General features: G+C 45.6%; 1 protein-coding gene across 1 annotated transcript; it reads right to left on the bottom strand.

The window, feature by feature from the left end:
- Positions 1–254: 254 nt before the first annotated feature.
- On the bottom strand, positions 255–1139 carry LOC133721750 (uncharacterized). The gene has a single exon (XM_062148455.1). It carries the CDS (start codon positions 1027–1029, stop codon positions 493–495), a length of 537 nt encoding a protein of 178 aa, XP_062004439.1. The 5' UTR covers positions 1030–1139; the 3' UTR covers positions 255–492.
- Positions 1140–20522: the final 19383 nt, after the last annotated feature.

Raw genomic sequence — 20522 nt, 5'->3', positions numbered from 1 at the left:
TGAAACCTGACAGAGATATGGAAACATAATAACCTCTACATTCTTAAAACTTCTGTATTAGCACCTATCTGATGCACCCACAAGTATCACAAAAAAAAAACAGTCATTCATGCACCCATCCAAACAATCTTTGACCTTTGCTGACAAAGGGGATTTATATATGGAAAAGTAGTATCAACTTCAGTTTGCTGAAAGGAAGTTGAATTCCTTCCAACAGTTAAAAATAGCAGCAGTATAAAAATTGAACCCATCCATCAGCATACGAAATCGGAGATATTAAAAAATAATAATTACAGTATATCACTTCAAATGTATCATCATGTTTCAGGTAATAGATAATATATAGAGAGAAAGGAGAAGACACAGTATCTTGAGCCAATACACAGACCACAGCGTTCGATATATGCTTATTTATCATGAGCCCACAACACAGTTACACAGATTTTCATACAAGAAAATAACCCAAGAGATGGAATTAGCCAGTGAGAGACATCATACCGCGGCGGCTTTGGCTTCTTTCACCGGTGCTGAGTCAACAACCGCCTCCGGAATCTTGACATACCCCATCTTCTTAGGGCTGACGTCATCGACGCCGTCGTCGTGGCGGGTGGAGAAGAGGGACCAGGCCAAGTACATGGTGGCGGCGGTGAGGGCGCCGCAGCCGACGCCGAAGAGGAGGGCGACGACGACGCTGAGGATGTCCTTGGTGCGGTCGCGGAGGGAGGTGAGGTCGGTGGAGAGGGGGAGGAGAGGCATCGTCCTCTGCTGCGGCTGGCGGGCCTCATCGGCGGCGGCGGCGTCGTCGGGCTGGACCATAACGGCGTCGTCGAAGCGGATGGGCTTGAGTTGTCTGATCTCGGTGACGACGGTGACGAATCCCGAGGAGGAGGAAGAGGAGGGGAGGCGCCTGAGGGAGACGGAGTAGGAGGAGATGAAGAGGGTCTTGCAGGGCCTGGCGGTGGCGGAGATTGCCAAGATCGAGAGGATCAGCAGAGCTATCAGGAGGGGTCGTTGACTCGTTGACGCCATGGATTGGATTTGGAAAAAAAAACACAGAGCCTCTCTTTCTCTCTTTCTTTCGTTCTTTTCAATTTAGGGATTTTGCGTTTTTTCTCTGCGTGTGTATTTGTTGAAGGGTTTGTTGAAGTATTGAGGCGCCCGGATATATATTGCCATCGAAACTCCCATTAATTACAATGAAATAAGCCTTATATAATTAGGTTATCTCAGAAAATTCTTTCCGCCGTGCAAATAAAGTTTTGTTTATTTTTTTTAATGACAGTAGTAAACTTACATAACAGAATCACAACAAACACTCCCTCCCAGCTGATCCAACTGGAACGCTGGGCACACAGACAGGGGTAAGCAAGAAAACCAAACTTTAGGATGCACTTGGTTATAAGCTAAAGAAGCTAAGTGATCTGCAACAAAATTCGCTTCTCTAAAAATATGTCGGAAGATGATAGATTGGAACTTTCCAGCCAAGGTCCTAGTATCATTGATTAGTACGTGAATCCTCCAAGGACCATTTGCTTTGCCAAGAATGCAATCTATAAGCAGCTTGGAATCTCCTTCCACAATAACATTAGAATAGTTCTGGAGTTGGGCTGTATGCAAGCCTTCCCTGAGCGCTGTAGCCTCAGCCACCAAGACATTAGTAGAACCAATATTCCTGCAGGCAGCAATTAAAGGATTTCCAAAAGAGTTTCTAATGATAAAACCTATAGTTGCTTGCTCACCTCGAACAGAGCCATCAAAATTAAGTTTAACACAAGAATCCTGAGGAGGTTGCCATTTTATTTGAAAGTATTTGGATGCTTTAAAAGAAGGACATTTAAAATTAGATCTCAGTTGTTAATATGTATAGGCAACTTTTTTTTAAGGGTTATTATCACAAATGGTACTTGAACTTTTCCTCTATTTTATCGATGGTACCTGAACTTCAATTTTGATCACAACCAGTACCCGAACTTTTCGATTTCATTTTAAATGGTACCTAAGGCCACATTCGGTCACTATTCCGGCCAAAAAACCCAAATCTAAAAAAATAAAAAACAAAAAAACAAGTTCAAGGCAAGTCTATTACCAAAAAATCATCACTATATATGATCGCAACCCTTGAAATCATTAAAAATCATCACTATGATCGCCTCCCATGCCGTTTTTAGTTGGAATAGTGATCGGAGGTGGCTCTAGGTGTCATTTAAAATGAAATCGAAAAGTTCGGGTACTGGTTGTGATCAAAATTGAAGTTCAGGTACCATCAATAAAATTGAGGTATAGTTCAGGTACCATTTGTGATAATAACCCTTTTTTTAATAACCAAAAAAACACATTTATTGTTATCCAGTTATCCATTTCTGTTATATTATAAGGTTATCTCTCTCATCAAATCGCAATTTTTTTTTCTCGGTCGATTATCAAATTGCATCTTTGGCCCTTATAGTTTTAATTTTTTGTAGTTTTTGGGCATGTAATTTTGATTTCAGCAACTCTCCTATAAACATCGACTCCTTAGAAAAAGGAAATTGAAATGAGAGTTTTATTTAGTGAAATCATCTCCATATTAGCTAATATAGAGTAGAGGTCAAGAATTAACATTTTTTTTTTTGTAAGTCATTATGAACGACATAATTTATTTATAACAACAATAAGTTTGGCTCTGAGAATTCCAGCTGTTTGAGCCCAAAAGTAATTTTGGCAAGATCCTTTAGTGGATTTAGCATAGCGGGCCGATACCTGCGGCCCAAAAATAAGCCTACTTGGGTTTGGGTTACAGCTTCACCCATTCCAAAATCAATAAGGAAAACGAGCCCTTATTGGAGTCAAGTAGTGAAGATTGAATAGGAAACTTCAATCAATAATCCTTCTATGGCAAGGAACGGTCGAAACCCTAGGTATAAATACCAAGTTTCAAGGACGTAACAAGAACTCTCTCTCAATCAACTAATCGCACAGATTATCAAGCCTCCCCGGAGCAAACCTTCAACCTCGTTGAAACCCGGCGACCGGACTTCCAGTCCTAGTCTCTCCAAGAGCCGACTGCTAGTGCTACTGCCACCGATACTACCAGCGAAGCAAGGGTAACGCCCTTGCAACCCAGCGAAGCTAAAGTCACGCTTTAGCAAAACCCGTGCTTTCTCAGAACTTCCCAGTGATTGCTCTGCTCAACCTACAACGTTGAGTATCGATTCGGTGACGCGAAGAGATCACAACCAAAGCCCTTATCCGTAAGGCAAGAAGTCCTTTTCCGGAAGGCAGAGAAAATAGCCTTGTGACGAGGTTGGTGCTCTCCTCGTCCACAAAGCTTGATTCAAGAAGTCAGGTCAAGGGACTCCCCCGACGACTGCACCCCACGGTGCTGGCACGCCCGCGCAGTCACAGCAGCAAAAGAGACAGTTTGCAAGCCGACTGGTTTTTGTGTCAAACATTTTGGCACCCCCAGTGGGACCTACATAGCGTTTCTTCGCGAGCGTAACCATTGGGAAATCAAGCGAAAACCCTTACCAAAAGGCTTACACTAACTGCCCAAAGCACAAGACCTCCAGTTACAGACCGCATTCTCGCACGGACTGTCGTGGTCTTTCTGAAGAACAAGTGACTCAAAGGTTTTCTCATTACCCCCAATCATCTGACATGTCAACTGAACAGGGAGAGAATCACCCGACCGCTACTGAGGGTCAGAATGTCACTACTAACCAGGCAGGTGAGCCTGTTAACACTGCCGTTGTCTCCAATGCAGCGGAAAGTGAAGAAAGAGAGGCTTTCGTTCAGAAGCCTATTCCGGAGGGAGTGACCTTCGAGGAAAAGCTCGCGATCATCATGGAGAATATCGAGAACCATCGTAAGAAGGTAGCTGCTGACTTTGACATGGAAACAGCGAAAACTGACCAGCTCATACGCGAACTAGACCAGCGCATCGCCCAACGTGCTGAGGATACTAAGCAACAAATCGCACGATCAGAGAATGCAGTAAGGGCCCATGCCAGAGGTATCGCTGATGAGCAGAGTCAACATCAAAAAGAAATTATGGGAGCTATCACGAGCCAAGCAAAGCAGACTGCGTCAGATTTGGCAGGTCTTCGCAAGGATGGTTCTAACCTTGCAACAGAGGTCGCCATGCAGAGAGCCGAATTGAACCAGGCTAAAGAGGTATTGAACAAAGCTTTAGGCGATCCTAACGCCATCCTCGGTTCACTTGGCCAGCCCTCTGGTTCTGGTAAATATATACCACCAAACGCTCGCGAGAAAGCCAGCAGCAGTACGGCCACACCTCCTGCAACGGCTGCTGCCGCGTCAAACAAGAATAAGGAAAGAGCTTTGGTGATCGGTGGTAACAAGGCTACTCCACCGGCCCCGCAAAAAGACCAGATTCAGAAGACCGTTGAGAGTACTCCGGTTGATCCTGTTGCGTTTACTCAATATGACAGTGACGGGGCGGAGAATGTCTATCATGAACTCCCAGAGAATTATTACGGCATTGACCAGACAGGCAACCCCGTCAAGATAACAGCGTTGGTAAAGGATGTACCTATAACAGCGGTAACTCTTCAGTAGTCTGCTAATTCCCGGACTATTCGTCTAGGGGAACGAACAGCGACTGCTAGCCAAGCTGTACCCTTGCAAGCTGCTCGCCAGACTGTGGCGAACCCTCCTCCTCCTGGTCCTAAGTATGTGAGACGTGAAGAGGTAGAGGAGATGATCAGGCTGGCTAACCCTAGGGCCCAAATGGATGGGGTCTATGAGGGGCCTTTCCCGCCACATATAATGCTTGCGCCCTTTCCCAGAGGTTATAAAAATATCATATTTTCTACTTTTTCAGGGGAAGACACCGAGAATGCGGCAACTCATCTGGCCAGGTTCAGGGTGCAATGTGGCCAGTATCAGAATGATGACATCCTCAAGTGCAGGATCTTTGGCACTTGTCTTTCTGGAGCTGCCTTTAGATGGTTTTCTAAGCTCCGACCAGGAACAGTGGCCGATTGGCCTGCAATGGAAAAGCTCTTCCGAGAAACTTTCGGAGCTATAGAGCCTGAAGTTGATTTGGCATCTCACACTCAGATGGCCCAGCAGCCCACCGAGTCTGCCGTTGCCTATCTTCAACGCTTCCAGATTCAGAAAGCCAAACTGAGCGTGATCCTGCCTGAAAAAGAATTAGTCAAGTTGGCAGTCAAGGGTTTGGAACCACGCCAGCGAAAGAAGCAACATGGCAGCATCATCCAATCAATGGGAGAACTTATCACAGAGGTTGGCAGTTTTGAACATCTTCTCAGAGAAACTGACGCCAGAAAGAATGCGTCCAAAGGGACATACGTGCCTGGGAAACACAGCACACTAGCGGCGTTGAACTACCAACCGACTACCTACGATCCTTACTACCATCATCAAGGGGAAGAGGTGTTCTAGGATGAAGATGAGGAAGAGGAAAATGATGTTTCTGCGTTTGAACTGACAGGAAGGAAGAACTCAATCCTCAAGCAATTAAAAATATCCAAGGAGCCTGTCAAACTCAAGTCTGTAGCCTTCACCAAACCTGAGTTCGCGGCATATACATATGATGCCAATAAGGCACATGAGATTCTAGATGAAATGATCGTTGCGAAGATGGTGAAGACAGACTTTGGACCTTTTCCTCAACCAGATTAGCTCAAAGGAAAGAAGTATTGCAAATTCCACAACTTGTGGAATCATAATACAACTGACTACATGAAGCTCAAGGACCAGATTCAGGCATGGCTCAATAATGGTAGTTTACAGGTGGAGGCCCCAGCGACCGCGGCGGCACTAGTGGACCTAAACCCTTTTCCTGACACCGGGGTCAATATGGTCGATGTAAACTGGACCAAGCAGAATCAGAGGAAACCAACCCTGGACTTGATCACTGAAGGAAAAGAAAAGGGTAAAGATAAGGTCCCAAAACAGAAGAAGCCTAGACTTGTCAGCGAGGCTTCACCAGTGGTCCTATGCTTGCGATGCAAAGAAGAATGTGGCATTCAAGTGTCACATGCAAAAGTCGAACAGACGTTTCGTTTTGGTTCTCTCCCGCCAATCAAGTGGGCTTCGCCATCGCGCAATTATCAACCTTCTAGTCCCAAGGTTAAAGACAAAATGGAGTCACCATCATCCCCAAAGGACTCTAATTTATTCAAGAAGCTGAAAGTGGCCACGACCGAACAAAGATCAGTTGCGAGGACTAAGAATGACGTCCTGACCAAACCCTACATTCCACCGGCTCCAACATCTTCTATTAAGGAGGGTAAGTGGTATACCAGAGAAAAGGGGAAAGCGGTTGAAATAAGCCCTTCCAAGAAGAGGAAGCTGCAGCGCAGGTTTGGGGAAGCCAAGCGGACACTAGAGGCTTTGGACCAGGGCCTGATCAAGCCTTCGCAATTGGTCAAATCCCCTGAACAGTATCAGAAGGAGATGGAGGCATTAGTTGCTAAGCCATTGGTCACCCCTCGCAGTTTTCGAAAGCAAGCGCGCTCGGAATCAGGGGCCTCTAAGCCTAGTGTTTTCTGCCGGATTACGAAAGAAAAGACACCTCCTCCAGCTAGGAAAGAGAGCTCGCCAATTAGGCGACCACATGTCAGGCGCAGGTTGTTTCGCGAGGAGCCAGAGCCTAAGTCCTCGGTTTTCGAGAGATTGGGGGGCAAGGACAACACTGCAGAAGCTTTACATTGGAGACCTAAAAAAGTCCAGAGTGTAGTGGTCGCGCTCCCAAAGGAGAATCCAACAGGGGAACTAAAGACAGCATCCCCAAAGCAAGCAAACGCGATACAGGGACACAAGCAATGTGAGGTAAAGGGCCTTGTAGAAGAATCATTAGTGGATCGGTTGGCTAAGCAGTTCAACACTGACATCCCAGTCAACGAGCCCAAGCTCAACCTCGAAGATGACATGGATGAGACAGAGGTGGTTGATACTTCGTGCAACATGGTTTACGTGCTTCCGGCAAAGTATGCATTGCTAGTCGCCGCGCAGGAATGTGTTGAAACTGAGGAAAATAGTGAACAGACTCTGCAGATTACTTCAGCGGCAACGACACCTGTCGAAGAGGCTGTGTTGCTGGAAACAGAGGATGCCAACAGCAAAGAGTTCTTCATGAGCTTTACCAGGCCAACGCCAGTTATGGTCCAACACATGAGACCTCTGTATATTACGGCAGAAATTGGTGGTACCAAGGTTAGCAAAATCATGGTTGACACTGGAGCCGCGGTCAATGTCATCACAACACGAACCATGCATTTACTTGGGATCAAGAAAGAGAAGATCCAGTCTACCTCCCTCACGCTCAAGAACTTTGCGGGGACTGTAACGAAGACATTGGGATTATTGTTCCTACGCATCAAAGTAGGCCCCGCAGAGGGAGTTTATGCATTCTTTGTAACAGATTGCTACGCGGCCTACAACGCCATTTTAGGCAGAGACTGGATCCACCGGAGTTACTGTGTTCCATCAACTCTCTATCAGGAACTGATTATGTGGAACAGGGTAACAGAGAAAGCTGAAGTGATTAAAGCGGATCCTCGACCATTCCCAGTTTCCGCGAATTATGTAGACGTCAGGTACTACTTGGAGACTATTACTCCATTGCAAGTCAGTGGCATCGACGACAAAGGCCGCCCCACAGGGGTGACGGCCTCTGAATTGGCACAGTGGGGGCTCACGCTCGCGAAAGAAGGCTTAGAAAGGCCTGGCCACGCTGTGCCCAAACCCTTAAACGATTAATGGATTACGACCTTCCAGAGGAAGGGATAGAGGCCTTCCACTCATTGTACAAAAGACTATCATCGTACTTAGTGGAAAAGGAGGCCTATGATCGGATCGCGACCTTAGAAATTGTTAATGAGGAGTTCTCTGACCAAGAACAAGAAGACGAAGAAGAAATTCAGCTGGCGCCGGCAGCGCTGGATGATACGCCTCCTAAGGTCAGAGACCCTACCGAGAAAGTCAATCTTGGAACAGCAGATGAGCCTATGGAAGTGGCTATCAGTGCTTATTTAGAGCCTAGCGAGAAACAGAGGCTCATTGACTTATTATTAGAATTCAAAGACTGCTTCGCAGAGAAATATGAAGACATGCCCGGCCTGTCACCGGACTTGGTTTGCCATCAACTGCCAACACTCCCTGACAAGAGGCCTGTGAAACAAGAGCCGCGAAGAATGAACTCTGAGACCCAAGTTCTGGTCAAAGAGGAGGTTGAAAAAATGCATATGTCAGGCATCATCAGGGTAGCCAAATACAACCAGTGGCTATCCAATATAGTGCCAGTCCGCAAGAAGAATGGCAAGATGAGGGTTTGCGTGGACTACAAAGACCTTAATGTTGCTACGCCTAAAGATGTCTACCTCATGCCGGTCGCGGATATGTTGGTAGATGCAGTGGCAAGACATGAATTATTATCCTTCATGGACGGTATAGCAGGGTATCACCAGATTCCGGTCGCGGAGGAAGATAGACACAAGACCGCATTCCGTTGCCCGGGTTTCGCGGGCGTTTTTGAATATGTGGTCATGCCTTTTAGACTGAAAAACGCTGGAGCAACGTATCAGAGAGCCATGAACCTGATCTTCCATGACATCCTTGGGAAGATTTTAGAAGTTTACATTGATGACGTGGTTGTGAAGTCTAAGAGAAGAGGGGACCATATCGTAGATCTCAGGAAAGTCTTCGAGCGCATGCGGCAACACAAGCTCAAGATGAATCCCGCCAAGTGCGTTTTCGGAATTCAGGCAGGTGATTTTCTAGGATTTATAGTCCACCAGAGAGGAATTGAGGTCCCTGAGGATAAGGCAAGCGCAGTTATCAACGCCTCTCCTCCGCGAACAAAGAAGGAACTACAACGTTTGCTGGGTAAGATCAATTTTTTTAGACATTTCATCTCTAACTCTGCAGGGAAGATCCAGCCCTTTTCCCCACTACTGAAATTCCAAGGACAGAACGAGTTTGTATGGGAACCTAAACATCAAGAGGCTTTTGACAAAATTAAGGCCTATTTGGCGAGCCCGCCAGTACTCGTTCCACCTAGAGCGGGATTTCCATTGAAACTATATATTTCAGCAGTTGAGGCCTCCATTGGCAGCCTACTCGCTCAAGATGATAAGGGAGGTGTCGAACATGCCATCTTTTACCTCAGTAGGACACTGACATATTGCGAAACAAGGTACACTCCAATGGAAAAGCTGTGTCTCACACTTTACTTCTCGGCATGAAAGTTGCGGCACTATATGCTATCCTTTACTACTTGCATCATTGCACAAACCGACTTGGTTAAGTATATGCTGTCGCGACCTATCCTACGAGGTCGCATTGGCAAGTGGGTTCTGGCCTTATCCGAGTTCTCGCTGCAATACGTTCCGCAGAAAGCAGTAAAGGGGCAGGCCATCGCAGATTTCCTAGCACATCACCCTATCTTGGATGTCCCCACAGTGAAAGAATTAGAGATAGCAGCTGCAACCACTCGACCAGATTTGGCACGCATTCCAGAATATGCTATATGGTCTCAAGCCACAGTCTCCCTTCAACCCTGGGTATTGTTTTTTGATGGCTCAAGAACGGAAATGCTTGCAGGGGCAGGGATTGTTCTGGAAAACCCCGCGGGCGACCGTTTTTCATATTCTTTCCAGTTGGAGTTTAAGTGCACAAATAACCAAGCAGAGTATGAGGCCCTCATTATCGGCCTAGAGGTGTTACTGGAGCTGGGTGTAAGAGATGTTCAGGTACGCGGTGACTCTTTGCTCGTTATTAATCAGCTTCACGAGAAGTATAGGTGTGTAAGTTGCTTGCTCGTACCATATTTGAATCGCGCCATTGAACTTCTGGATCAATTTGATGACGCTGATTTGGAATACATTCCTCGCGAGCGCAACTTCACAGCTAATGAGCTCGCTCAACTGGCTACAGGCATTACACTAAAATATGGGGTTCGCGAGCGTATTCTGAAGGTTGAGCGACGCACGCTGCCTTCGTGGCTTGTTCGAGCTGACCCATCGGATGAGCCGGTCGTCGCGGTCCTCGAACCTATTGATGTAGATTGGTGCATCCCTTTGATCGATTATCTCAAGTAGCCAGACCCTACTGCAGACAGAAAGATCCGTTTTCTTGCTATAAATTACTTCCTTAGAGGTGAGGAGCTGCGACGACGTTGCGAAGATGGCGTTGATTTCCATTGTGTCTATGGTCGCGAAGCGAAACGATTGATGCGAGAGGCACATACAGGCATCTGTGGAGCCCATCAAGCGGGTCCAAAGATGCGCTGGCTTATCCGGCGGCATGGGTATTATTGGCCCAGTATTTTGAAAGACTGTATCACGTTCGCGAAAGGCTGCCAAGATTGTCAAGCTCATGGACCAGTCCAGCACGTCCCCAATATCCCCATGCAACCTATTATTAAACCTTGGCCTGCGCGAGGATGGGCTTTGGACTTGATTGGAATAATTCACCCTCATTCTTCACTCCAACACAAGTTCATCATCGTCGCTACCGACTTTTTCACCAAATGGGTAGAAGCTGAGCCTTTGCGGGAGGCCTCTGGCGCGACCATTCGCCAATTCATCTTTCACAATATTATTTGCAGGTTTGGCATCCCTGAAGTGTTGGTTTCAGACAGGGGGGCAGCGTTTATGGGTGGCGAAGTAGAGAAGCTCGTCACTGACTTAGGCATCCAATTTATTCATAGCACGCCCTACTACGCCCAATCCAACGGTCAAGCGGAGGCCAGTAACAAGATTATTATCACCCTCCTGAAGAAGATGCTTGTTGCCAACCCTCGCCAATGGCACGATACATTGTATGAAACGTTATGGGCTTATCGCACCTCCAAGCGGAATCCTACAGCCACAACACCCTATGCGCTCATGTTTGGTCACGATGCGGTTTTGCCTTTGGAACTCAATGTTCAATCTCTGCGCGTCCTAGATCAACATCATCTGATTGGTGAAGATTATGTCCAGGCTATGTGGCAAGAGCATGAAGACCTTAGCGAGACACGCATGGAAGCTTTGGACAACCTGGTCATGGAAAAGCAGCGGATCGCTCGCGCCTACGACAAAAGGACACGTGGTCGCAGTTACAAGGAAGGTGAGTTCGTCTGGAAGGCAGTCCTCCCGTTCGGCGAAAAGTTGACTGGCCGCGGTAAATGGACTCCTCGCTAGGAATGACCTTTTGTTATTCACAAGATTCTGGAACGCGGGGCTTTTCATCTTAAAGATTTGGATGGCGACCTCCACCGCAACCCCATTAACGGTCGGTTCCTGAAGAAATATTACCCCAGTGTTTGGGAATTTGAAGATCCACCGGCTCAAGCTGTTCTTGGGACAGGAGGGCAAACATAGTATTCTTTGGTCTGCTCAATCACCTTCACTTTAGGCCTTTTCTGTGGCCTCATTCTCCTATATTCGCTCCACCTAAGAACATTAGGGGGGCAACGTTCTATACGTCCAAGGCCTTGATTGTGGCCATATTTTCAAGGGCCATATTTTTTGGCCATTTTCAGTTCTTTTGTAACCCTTTTCTTTTATTGTTCCTGACAATATGTGTCGGGAATATATATGTAAAGGCCTATACCAGAGGCCTTATTCTTGTTACATAATGACTTAAGAAAATTTCATACATAAAATGGCTTTGCGGCCAAAAGCAATACAACGTGTTCAAGAAAATTACATTTACAGTTTACAAAGCCAAAAGTGGCTGAACAATTATAAGGATTTCAGATCTTCAAAGAGTTTCTGGATCTTGCGGCAGGAAGAGGCAGTGAGATGATCGTTCGTACTCTTCCTCTCTTCACCCACATCTCTTGAAGTCCAGGCTGCGGCTGCTATTGTCTGTACTGGAAGAAGAGGGAAGGAAATAACCCATCACAACCCTTCTAGTTGACTACCCTCCGGGATGGAGATGGAATCAGCGCGCCAGTGCAGCCCAGTTGCCTTATCTACGTCCAGGGGAAAAACAGAAGTCGGCATATCAGCCCCCGGAGGTAAACTGCGGAAGAAGAACAGTCGGCCTAGAGTGGCCTTCCACCCTTCTTCGTTTTGCTCCGTGCAGGGAAATCTAAGGAGAGGGACTCTCCAACATATGAGATCCCGCGCCAGGAGCTCCTCGTGTTCTTCAGCCTATCCAAAACCTAGGATGTTCCATCCAGGCTTTCATAAACCAAAGACACGAGGTTGCCTGAGATTAGGCCATAAGGCCTACCCAGGCTTTGAGATTAAGCCATAAAGCCCAAGGTGTAGAGGCTAAGGGTGAGATCATAAGGAGAAGATTTCAGATATAGAAGGAAAAGAAGCAAGATTTGCAGAATTATTTCTGGGAAAGGCATGTTTGCGTATATTTCACTTCTCCAAAGTGCAAGTATTTATAAGGCCAACCTCAGTGGCTTTGATCGTTCGATGGGCAGTTGAAACAATTTCAACGCCATCAATGGGAACAATAATAGAATTGATTGCTACGATCTCGGAAAGGATGAAAGATTGAAGACGCGTGGGAAGTAGAGCAGTCTTCGAGAGGATAACCGCTCCATTTCGAGGTTATCTTTTCAAACGATTTTAATGTACAATAAAGGCAAAGTTGAGCGCTTAACTGCCTGTAAATCAAAAAATATTTAGGCCAAGTAATGTGGGCTGGATATTTCACTACATAATAATGTTAATATTGTTTATACAAAATAATGGGCCTAATATTAGAGGCCTAAATTCCTCGGCCTGCATAAGTTAAGCGGAGGAAATGTTCATCCAGACGAAAGCTGGCATCAGCGGCGGCTTGTTGGGCCGCCTGGCGGGCTTGGGCCAAGTCTTGAGATAGCGGCTAGGGGTTGCTCCAGTTAGGCTTCCTCGTGGGCAAGCCTGGCTGTTACAGTAGTTAATTGAGCCTGAATATCTTGCATCTGGGATCTGAGATGATTCCTCGTAAGTGTCAGATCCCTGATGAGGGTCCCCCGGTCGCCTAAGAAATCGCGCGTATTGTCCGTCTGTTGAGTAAGAGTTTGATAATGGGCTTGGGTCTGCTTGGCCTACGCGGCCGCGACCGCCTTCTCATTCAGCCATTGGGGGAGATCCTGCAGTAGCTGATCAATATCGGTAAACTGGGCTTCAGTAACAGCTCCTTCGCGGAGGAGGGCCCTCAGATACTCCAAGGCTCTCGCGGTCGCACCGGGTAGCTGGATGTCACGTCCCAGGAGACGACAGAGACCATCTCTAGCATCTTCTACAACTCCAGGAGGAGTCACTTCAAGTACGCGAGCCAGCCTTTCCAGTCTGGAAGGAGGCGAAGGCAGCGGATTTGGAGCAGCGACAATAGGAGCCTCGAGAGGCTCCGCGACAGGAACCGCTTCCAGCACCGGTCCAGGGATCACTTCACCTCCTACTTCAGGTGCTTGGGGGGCAACATGGACAGCTTCTTGGTTGTCAGCGTTCGCACTAGCCTGTTCAGCCGGGTTTTCAAGTTCCTCTACGACAACAGCGGCCACTTCTTCGATTGGGACAGGGTTCTGTCGTTCAGTGAGTGTTTAAAATGTCAAAAGACTAAGGCAGGAACCAGAATATAGGGCTTGTTGACAAAAAGGTGTACCTCTAAAGCAAGTGGCTCGCGGAGGATTGCTATTGGCATTGGTTCTTGATCAACCTCGCCAGAATCTGGAACCGAGTTAGGTGCTATTTGCTCCATGTTAATTACTGCAGTTGGTTGCTCGCGAGGTGTCTCAGGAAGCGGTATTCTTTCCACAACCTCAGGCGAGCTGTCATCTATGACTTGAACCTGTACCAGAACCAGCTCCATATTGTTTGCAGCGTCGACAAGAGTTGGAGGATTGTTGGATCCAGCTGGTGCTTGGGCCTGCGAGGCCGACGCATCGTAGCCAGCGGCGGAAGATCCTTCCCCAGCTTGTCTGGAGGATCTATGACGAATCTGTAAATGAGGAGTGTTATACGGCTGTGCATAATGAAAACAAGAATTCCAGTACTCGCTTTAATTGTGTTTTACCAGTCGATCAGCGAGTGGTTCATCATCTGCCCATGGATCAGTTCGAGGATCAGAGCGACTGCGTTTTCGGGCCAAAGCGGCGGCAATCTGTTAAGATTAAAAGATTAGACTTGAACAGGAAATGTTAAGACCTTAGATAAGGAAGAGCCTTACTGTTTGTGGGTCATCATCATCAGAGGAAGAGTCTTCGACTTCAGGCTCCGTCGCTATCGCTTTCTTCTTCGCGACCTGACCAGTGGCCGGAGAAGTACTAATTGTGCGATTGCTAGAAGGTGGCACACTCCCCTGATGCAACAAAGCGTGAGTTAAAAAGGAAAAGCAGCGGATCGCTCAGAACAATATAAGACAATTACCTCTTGAGGGGGCTCATGAATGACGCGGGGCTCGCGCGGGTCGCAGAGCCGGTTCAGGACGCGGAGGTCGCGCCTCATCTTCAGGGAAGCGAGCAAGCAACTCGGTATTAGCATCATAAGGGTATCTCAGCTCTTCAAAGATAGTCGCGAAGAGCTCGTCATCCCTTTGTCTCCAGCAGTTGACAGAAACTTCTGACCACCACTGCTCGTACCCTTCAGTATCCCCATCCACAGGAGCGATGTTATTAGCCCAATCAGGGAGATCGACCAGGGCAAGCATGCTTTGCGCTGGTGGAGGCCCAGTAGTGGGGCCAATTTTGCGCCAAGAAGTGTTGTAGTTCCAAGCATCATAGAGGGGGAATGGCACTAGTTGGATGAGACCAAACTGGCGAGCAAAGTGATTAGGAGCGTAAAGCTAGTAAAAAAGCTCATCAACAGCAAGCCTGATATCTGAACAGGAGATCGCGCGGCGGAAAGCCAAGCGCGCGCGATCACTATAGTTGGGGGCCCCAGGAAGGAACCCATTTTTGAGCGGCGGTGGAAATCTTCTACCAAGCACTAAATCGCAGTAGGGCATTTCGTGCAGCCGAAGGTACAGATATGTAAAGCACTCAGAATAGGGGGGAGATGCGTACTTTTCCTCGCGGCTAAGCCAATGACCCAAGAGTTGATCAGCCGGTGGAAGCAAGGAAATGTCGTCGCGGCGAAAATATGGGAAATAAGTTTGAATCCAGAAATCAAGGGTCCAAAAAGGGCCAGAGATGCTAGTCTCGAAAGGATGCATGGTGGCTTGGTATTGAGTGCGGTAGAGGGCACCCAACACTGGTTGTCCAAGTCCTACGCGGCGGCCGTTGTAGAGGGTCGTGGCCAGGAAAGTCCAAGCACCAGTGGGCTTGTTGGCAGAGGTGCAGAAGATGAATTTACAGAGCCAGTACTCTAGAAAGGCGATCCCACCAGTCGCATTGTGTTCTTTGCGGTAATAGGCCAGCCACCGCGGATAGGAGCCGCTGTGAGTGCTGCGGCCGGTTTGGGCCATGGTTGCAGCAAAGTTGTCAGAGTCGAATTGGCTGTGAAGATAGGGCTCGCCATCAATGGGTAGGCCAGTGATGGTGAGAATATCCAACAAGGTGATACTCATTTGTCCAAATCGAAAATCAAAAGTATTGGTGGCGGTGTTCCAGAAACAGAGAAAAGCGGCAAGTGGTGAGCGATTGCCACCGCGAGGGAGGCGAAAGCATAAATCAATAGTGTGGGTAATACCTGCCGCGTTCCAGCGAGCCAGATCTCGCGCTCGCGCTTCGCGATACCAAGAAAGCTCCGCCGCGCTGATCTAGGATGGCCAGTGCCCTATTTTCGCTCGATGTTTTTGCGCACCCCAACTGCTGAAATCTCCAGGGGTCCTTCGGAGGACCGGAATGGGTCGACGGATGGGTAGGCCGTAGAGGACGATAGGGTCGGCGGGAATGGACTCTCGCAGTGCCGGGCCCAGTCCTTTGGGAGCCTGAGAAGCAGAGGTCTCTGGATAGTGGTGTGGATACGACAGCGGGCACCAATTCCGGTTCCCCAAGTGCGGGCAGCTTTTTCGTTGAGTTCTTCCTCCTGATCGATGACTATTTTCTTTGGATGAGCCATTTCTGGGTTTCTGTAAGGAGGAGTGTTTGGGACGAAAGAGTTTCTGGGTGTTAGGAGACTGAAAGAGTTTCTGATGTGACAGGTTTGAAGTGGCTGCGGGATTTAAATAAAAGATTTGTGAGGGAAACGGTGCGACGAAAAGACGTTTATCGAAGCGAATAGACGCAACCCTCATTAATGGCCTCGTTTCGGTCAGTAGACGTGTCATTTTAGTCCCCTTCAATCAATTACATTTTCGCGGGCCTGATTTCGGGGCCTGGGGGGCAATGTTTGAGCCCAAAAGTAATTTTGGCAAGATCCTTTAGTGGATTTAGCATAGCGGGCCGATACCTGCGGCCCAAAAATAAGCCTACTTGGGTTTGGGTTACAGCTTCACCCATTCCAAAATCAATAAGGAAAACGAGCCCTTATTGGAGTCAAGTAGCGAAGATTGAATAGGAAACTTCAATCAATAATCCTTTTATGGCAAGGAACGGTCGAAACCCTAGGTATAAATACCAAGTTTCAAGGACGTATCAAGAACTCTCTCTCAATCAACTAATCGCACAGATTATCAAGCCTCCCCGGAGCAAACCTTCAACCTCGTTGAAACCCGGCGACCGGACTTCCAGTCCTAGTCTCTCCAAGAGCCGACTGCTAGTGCTACTGCCACCGATACTACCAGCGAAGCAAGGGTAACGCCCTCGCAACCCAGCGAAGCTAAAGTCACGCTTTAGCAAAACCCGTGCTTTCTCAGAACTTCCCAGTGATTGCTCTGCTCAACCTACAACCTTGAGTATCGATTCGGTGACGCGAAGAGATCACAACCAAAGCCCTTATCCGTAAGGCAAGAAGTCCTTTTCCGGAAGGCAGAGAAAATAGCCTTGTGACGAGGTTGGTGCTCTCCTCGTCCACAAAGCTTGATTCAAGAAGTCAGGTCAAGGGACTCCCCCGACGACTGCACCCCACGGTGCTGGCACGCCCGCGCAGTCACAGCAGCAAAAGAGACAGTTTGCAAGCCGACTGGTTTTTGTGTCAAACACCAGCGAATAGGTTAATGGTTTTTACTTGTTTAAGTTATCATGATCTAGTTGAAGATTGTGGTGATTTATGTATGGAAGCTCAAGGAGTGGAAGCCTATTGAACAATTGAAAGAAAAAAAAAACCTCAATGTATTATAGCAAAAAAGTTATTATCATTTTGTTTGGAATAGAGTTTTGAACACAAGACCAATAAATAATAATGTACGAGGGGTAGATATGTTCATCTCTCATAATCCATTAACAAATAGTACGGAAATATCTGAGTTATGGTAGACAAATTTTAACAATGTTTCAGGCAAAGTAATGGTTTTAGAATGTCGAGTACATATTGCAATCATTAACAAGAACAGGGTTTCATTCCCCAGTCTTTATGTTTAGACAAACCACACCTTGTTTGACGATCAAGCTTACAAACCAAAGGTTTGTTTTTATTGTATGCAATGATAAAGTCGCATCAGAGTTGCAATAATGGCCTTCCGAGATTTCTCGGAATTCTGTTGTGACTGCGGAGAGAAAGTATAGCAAATTTTGCGTCACTGTTTTGACAATAATGCCAAGAAATAATGCAAGATTTGAGAGAAATTTTTGAATTTCTAGAAGAAGAGTGGCCAGTTTAATAAGCATTTCATTGATAAGCACAATCAAACACACCCTTTCTGCACTAAGAGCAAGTGTTTGCTCCCAATCACTCCAAATGGACAAGTTCATGTCCATTTGGAATGAAGATTTGAACTTTGAGGATGGTGATTGTAGCAGTTGGCCAGTTGCTGCTTCAAACATTAAGGATTGACGATATGTTGTTGTCTGCTATCATGATTCATGGTGATGTGTTTGCTTTTTCTACTTCAAATAGACGAACTGCTTTATGTGCTAAAAACAATTTGACAATTTGTAATTGAGCTTTTCATTTGTGAAGAATGTGAATTTGTATCGATTCTATATATATATGTTTTCAAACTTTGAAATTTAGGCTTGTTTGGTAACGTTTTTAAAAATCCTTCTTAAAAAATTATTTCTAAAAACAAAAACAAGAAAACGAGATTATATTTTTCAAATTTAAAAATGTGTTTGATTGTTTAGCGCAATGAAATATTCTCCATATTTTCTAAACTGGGAGAAAGAAAAAATGAAAACGCCAAATTGTTGTTTTCAGTTTTACAGATAAAAATTGTAATTACTTTTATTTTTACTTTTCATTTTTGAGAAATAAGTCATCGGACGCAGTTTCACCATATTTTCGTTTTTTAAAATGAAAATACAATCATGAAAACGTTACCGAACGCCACCTTAGATGAAGATGCAAATCATGCTGTTCAAGATGGTGCTTATCACGAATCATGCCGCCTTGTCGTCGCACTTGTTTGTTTGCTTCTACTGGTGCTTTTCAATTTCACAATTGTAAGCATTTTAATGCTTACGATCAACGAGTTTTCAGATGGTGAGTGTGGCAGTGTGTGCAATGCAGACAACAACTCGAGTGATGCATCCTGCAATGTGAGTACTACATCCAACAGTACGCTTAATGGATTCTATTTTGGTGTTGTGTCAATATTTATTATAGGATTTGGAGATATCCATGTACTGCATCCAGCATTACGCTTGATGGATTCTACTTCGATGTCGTGTCAACATTAACCATAGGATTTGGAGATATCCATGTACTGCATCCAACATTACGCTTGATGGATTCTACTTCGGTGCTGTGTCAACATTAACCATAGGATTTGGAGATATCCATGCTGTTAGTTGCTTAGTTATACATTCATTTCTGTTATCGTGAAGATAATCCATGTGGATTCGAGTTTGCTGATTGAACATAGAGTTTGGTGAATAAATCTCTCGTATGACTGGAAGAGAAGATCGATGCAAATACGCTTATGCACTTGCTGTAGTCCCTTTGACATTCTTTTTTAGAAGATTAACTGTCAGGATATTGGTAAAAGAAAAAAGGAAAAGGAGGTTTAGGCTTGGGTTTTTTTCTGCGCTTGTTTTCCGGTTCTTCCATTTCTTCTTTTTCAATTTCCGATGGATAATATGCAAGTCAGAAAGGCGGAGGTACCAGCCCCTGGTGAAGAAGTACCAGCCCCTAGTGAAGAAGAAGGTTTCATTGAGAAGAATATGCAAGTCAGAAAGGTGGAGGTACCAGCCCCTGGTGAAGATGTACCAGCCTCTGGTGAAGATGTACCAGCCCCTGGTGAAGAAGAAGATTTCATTGAGGATCGCGTGGCTCTTGTAATGAAACATGCAAGTGATCTAATATTTGAGAGGAGTGATTTTTGGGGATATGAAGGATTTGCTGAGAAAGCGGCAGACCTTCGTAGGCTGCTTGCTGCTTATGTCATGTCACCGGAGTCAAGGTTAGGAGATGCAGTGTTTTCTGCACATGATGGTACTGCTAGCTATCATCCAAGGGATGCCAGATGTGCGCGACAAGGAAGATTTTTTGAGATGATTGATCTAATTTCTAAATTCTTGCTTATGTTTGGAGGCAAGTTGGAGCATATCTTAGACCTTAATAAATCTGCATTGATTAACTGGGGCATGCTAGATTTTGAAGCTGAGGTTTTCTACGAGATCGAGGAATGAAGGAGGAATTTCGAGTTTACATTTGCTTGCAGGTGTTGGAGGTTAGGGACTTTTCCTTTGTGAAGCCATGTGAAGCACAATAAAGTTACTGGTGACAATATCAGGCCATTGCTCTTGAAGGAGTAAAGCTTTCGAATTTAGTAGATATCTCGTTTTCTGGATATCTGCATATCTCGTTTCTAGATGTAATTTCTGGATATCTCGTTTTCTGTAGTTGTTAAAATTTGGTCTTGGCTTTGTTGCCCCAATGCAAGTAGGATAATACTTGGCTGGTCAGCCATTTCTAACCATCTAGCAAGTGTCATCCTCAAAATGCAATACATCCTTTTTAATTATAATATTTTTGTTTCTCAATATCTTCTCCTTTACTTTCGTCAAAAACGCCTCACCAAACAGTGGTTTCTCCATCTTTTTCAACATTTTCTCTCGTGAATGTTTTGACCAAAAAAAAAAATTGACATGATATTTTAGTTAATTTAGTGAAATCTATTCTTCATATTAACATGGGGTGTGTAACTTTAATATTATCATGATCACAATGCCTTCAACCCAAGTTGTTTCTTCAAATAGATTGTGATTTACGAATGTATCGGTTCTTGAATTAGGTGAAGAGCAATCAACGATGAACTTGTTGAAATTATTACAGAAGAACGACATAATCAATATATGATGACAATGAGTTCGGCTCTGAAACTTGATGTGGGCATTCTTAGCTCCCCATGCGATCAAAATTCATACATGTTACTGTTATTTTTGCGAAATTTACTTTTGTATTTTTGTGTCAAATGTTTTTTTTTTTTTCCTGAAAGTTTATGCCAAATATTTTGTGACACTATTTAGCTTTATTTTTTTTTGAATTCTCAATTAAAGAAAAAAAAAAAGTCGAGAATGAAATTAGTGTGAATTATAAGGACGAAAATGCAATTGGGCATATTTGAGTATAAAAGCAAATGAG

The sequence above is a fragment of the Rosa rugosa genome, chromosome 7 (assembly GCF_958449725.1).
Source record: "Rosa rugosa chromosome 7, drRosRugo1.1, whole genome shotgun sequence".
In the NCBI taxonomy this organism is placed as follows: Eukaryota; Viridiplantae; Streptophyta; class Magnoliopsida; order Rosales; family Rosaceae; genus Rosa; species Rosa rugosa.
Note: the sequence above shows the minus strand (reverse complement) of the source record. Positions and strands in the feature narration are given on the sequence as shown.

What these genes read in the sequence shown, in the direction of transcription:
- LOC133721750 (XM_062148455.1), bottom strand. Translation starts at nt 1,029, where the DNA reads ATGGCGTCAACGAGTCAACGACCCCTCCTGATAGCTCTGCTGATCCTC.